The sequence below is a fragment of the Lathyrus oleraceus genome, chromosome 2 (genome assembly GCF_024323335.1).
Source record: "Lathyrus oleraceus cultivar Zhongwan6 chromosome 2, CAAS_Psat_ZW6_1.0, whole genome shotgun sequence".
In the NCBI taxonomy this organism is placed as follows: Eukaryota; Viridiplantae; Streptophyta; class Magnoliopsida; order Fabales; family Fabaceae; genus Lathyrus; species Lathyrus oleraceus.
The window spans coordinates 446,291,220-446,295,439 of record NC_066580.1 but is presented as its reverse complement, the minus strand read 5'-3'; the positions used below and the strand labels follow the sequence as shown (position 1 = coordinate 446,295,439).

General features: G+C 32.2%; 1 protein-coding gene across 1 annotated transcript; it reads left to right on the top strand.

The window, feature by feature from the left end:
* Positions 1 to 1,733: 1,733 nt before the first annotated feature.
* On the top strand, positions 1,734 to 3,620 carry LOC127120208 (AAA-ATPase At3g50940). The gene is made up of 2 exons (XM_051050617.1): positions 1,734 to 2,876; positions 3,007 to 3,620. The coding sequence occupies exons 1-2, from the start codon at positions 1,839 to 1,841 to the stop codon at positions 3,445 to 3,447; spliced, it is 1,479 nt and encodes a 492-aa protein (XP_050906574.1). The 5' UTR covers positions 1,734 to 1,838; the 3' UTR covers positions 3,448 to 3,620.
* The last annotated feature ends 600 nt before the right edge of the window (positions 3,621 to 4,220 follow it).

Genomic DNA, 4,220 nt, shown 5'->3' with positions numbered 1-4,220 from the left:
TCCCTAGCATCCGTATCAGTCTTCATTCGCACCCAACCAAAGATACTATCAAGTCTCTCAATACTTCTAATTTTTTCCCCTTCTGGTATTTTCCCATCTAAGCAATGAACCAGCTCCCGCTTCAGTTGATCGAACGTAGTGATGTTCCAGAACAGCATCACCATCTGAGGTTCGTCTCTCGCATAAATCACCTTACCGTATCGGCGACGAACACCAAACATGATTGCCAAATGATTGTATGAGATGTGGAACATTTACTCACATAACGCATCTATTTATAACACAAAAATTGCATTTTAGGAGGAGTCTCCAATTGAATTGGCGCCTCCTCCTAAATCCTACACAGGGGCGCCAATTGGATTAGCTAGGGCATCTGCCATAACCAATCCAATTGGCGCCTCCATTCAATTTTTAAGAGGAGTCTCCAATTTAATTGACGACTCCTCCTAAAAGTGAGGTAATTTGGAAAAAAAAATTGAAACCAGAAGTATTTTGAAAATTTCCTTAAAAAAGTGGATTATTTTTGTAAAAAAACCTAATTTTATTCGATATTGAAATAATCTAATTTTGTGAACGAAATTTTATAATATTCAAATAAGTATTAAATACCATTTAAATTACTTTAACAACCGGAACTATGTGTTTGCATGATAGTTTTGAAAAAAACTAATTTTTTAAATAATTTTAATAGAAATGAAAAAGAAAAGTCAAGTTCTTAGCAACTCTACCCAAAGAAAACTAAGGCCATGAACCTCTATTATTTCACATGAAATGTATGAAGCTTCTTCGAACGTGGCCGTTAGAAAATTATTATTAAGTTGACTTGAGAAGACTTCATAAAAGATAAAACAAAACAACCTACAACTTGGGCAACAAGACATCAGCTTTTTCTTAAAGCAAAAGAACATGTACTAATTGAAAAATGAACAAAGGCACAAGAAAAGCCTAGGAAATTTTAACGAGAGTAGCCAGGAATTAATAAAAAAGAAAACTTAACCTCTAAGAAGGTATGTTGAAAAATTTAAAATAAAAGTATATTCAATTAATAATTAATATTCTTATATTTAATTTTTTTTTATATTTTTATATTCTTTATCCTGTGACCTTAGGCATAATAATTACCTCTTTTCACCGTATCATGACTCCTTCAAGATAAATTTTGGAAAGCTACTGTTTAATTTTCATACTAAAAGCTTTCTTAAATTCTTTAAAGTCGGAGTTAGATTAAATGCAATTTAATTATGATAAATATTATAATTTTTAGTTTTTTTAATTATAAATTAAAGATTAAAGGTAGTGCATTGTCATTGTAAAGAAATATTATATTGACATTCAATTAAAATATTTTATATTATCAAATAATAACATTATTTTAAAAATAAAAGTGTGATGTGGTGGGATACATGAATTTCATTGGTTGATGGTATAAAAATATTTTATATTTTCAATGTATATTCTTTTTTCTCAATAAATTAAATGCGGCAAATTTTAAATGATTGTGGAATTGTATTTTTGCTTTCTCTACAAGATACTAAAGATTATTTAAAATGTCTAATAAAATTGATTTATAAATCCAAAGATGTAAATATTTAAGTGTTCTTTGAGTCTTAAAGTTGTCTTTTGATTATTATAAATTATAAAGTTCAACTCATCTAAATTTTTTATAAAAAAAATACATAAAGAAAAATGAAAAAATAAATAAAATAGAAACCACTACAAATAGAAGCATCAAGTTAGAACAAAAAACATTCACTATCTCACATTCTCACTCTCTCAGCATCAAAATTCACAAACTCAAACACTCTCTTAACATCAAAGTTCACAAACACAAACACACCATGAGACCCCCTATGTTTGGTGGTTTCTCTTCCTCATTCACAAACATTGGTTCAGCATCATCATGGTTCGAGATATACGCTGCCTTTTCCACATTCATGATGCTCTTACGAACCGCAATCAACGATCTCATACCCTTCAAACTTCGAAACTTCATCATCTCAAAACTCTCTTCTTTCTTCACAAATTACCAACCCAACAATCAAGTCTCACTTCAAATCGACCAGTTTTGGGATGGAATGACCAACCATCTCTACTACGCAGCTAAAGAGTATCTCCCTACTAAAATATCCAACACTTACAAATCCCTCAAAGTTGGAAAAATATCCAAACACAACAACGTTCTGTTAGCCTTTGATGGTAAACAAGTAGTAACAGATGAATTTGAAGACATCAAAGTTAAATGGAAGCTTGTTGAAAACTCTAAAGAAGATGATCTTTTTGAAAATCCCAAAAGGGAATATAAGCATCATAACAAGTCGAAAGACTACGATGAAAACGGGTTTGTGTTGAGTTTTGATGAGAAGTATAGAGATAAAGTAATGAAGAAGTATATTCCACATATTTTAAGCACTTATGAAACTATAAAAGCAGGAAATAGAACTCTCAAGATTCATTCTATGCAAAATGGACCTTGGAAACAGAGTGATTTAACACATCCTGCTTCATTTGATTCAATTGCTCTGGATCCTGATCTGAAGAAAGATATAATTGATGATCTAGATAGGTTCTTGAGGAGGAAGAAACTTTATCAAAAAGTGGGTAAGCCATGGAAACGTGGGTATCTGTTGTATGGTCCACCAGGGACAGGAAAATCTAGTCTTATCGCTGCTATAGCAAAACACTTGAAATTTGATGTGTATGATTTGGATCTAAGTTCTGTGTTTTCTAACTCAGAACTCATGAGAGCCATGAGAGAGACATCTAACAGATCTATCGTCGTCTTTGAAGATATTGACTGCCACAGTGAAGTGCTTGATCGATCAAAATCAGACAAGTTTTCAGATGATGATTTTTCAGACACTTTTGGTGGTGGTAAGGTTTGTTCTCTTACTCTCTCTATCTTATGTTTTTTTATCTAGTAGTTTTGGTGGTTGGAATTTTCTATAAATAGGATGTCTCAAATTCAAACATGCAAGTAATTTTTGTTTTGTTGAAATTTTGGATTAGATGGTTAAGAACATGCCTATGCCTATGATGCCTATGCCGAGAAAGTTTACTCTTTCGGGTCTTCTTAATTATATGGATGGATTGTGGTCAAGCTGTGGAGAGGAAAGGATTTTGATATTTACTACAAATCATAAAGACAAAGTTGATTCGGCATTGTTGCGTCCTGGTAGAATGGATATGCATATTCACTTGTCATTTCTTAAAGGTAAAGCATTTAGAATCTTAGCTTCTAACTATTTGGACATTGAAGAACAACATGGTCCACTCATTGAACAAATTGAGGAGCTATTGGGAAAAGTTGATGTCACACCTGCAGTAGCAGCAGAGTATTTGTTGAGAAGTGAGGATCCTAGTGTTGCTCTTGAAGCACTTGTTAAATTTCTTCAAGAAACTGATATTTCAAAAGTTACTGTAAATGAAGAGATTTATCAGAAAGTTTAGAGGCTCTTAGTTGGTGAAAATTTGACATTAAGAATCCTTTTGTAATAGTAATTTTTATTTGAGATAATGTCCTCTGGTGTTGTTGGAGGATTTATTTAAGATATGCACTTGTATTTTTGTAAAACTTCAATGATGAATGCTGGTAGATTCTAATATATAGAACTTTACTTTCAGCTCATTTTTAATTAAAATAAGTTTATTTTGTCTCCAATGGTGAAATTGTTGAAAGATTTTCCTATTCAAGATCCTTGGTTTGTTTGTGTCAAATAGAAAAATGCAAAGTTTGTGCCTTGTACTAATTGCAAGTGGCAACGGTAGCAAGAAACTGTTCGAGGAGCAACTAGAGGAGTGAAAGGTGTCTTCATTATAATGGAAGTGAATTCATAGTATGCACAAGTTGTTGATCATAAATCAGTGATAAAAAATTCGTCGAGATAAATTTATTAATATATGAACTACTCAATAAATTTTTTTAGATGGAATATCAAAAGTCCTTTCAGAAAATTATTAATGATAAAATACATTGTGTCTCCCAACTTTCCAACCTTTCTCTTTTTCTCATAAGTTTTGTCTTTTAAAGTCCACCTTGTTTTGACCTAATGGGCTCCTTTCTACGAAGTCCATGCCCATTTTGTTTTATCTCTAAGGTCCATACAACTCATTCGTAAAGGAGTTTGGAATTGAGCATGTGTAACTTGCGTAACTCTTCTGTACAAAAGCGTGGAGTTGACCACATGCATCTTATGTCACTCGTCAGTGCCAGACACGTGACA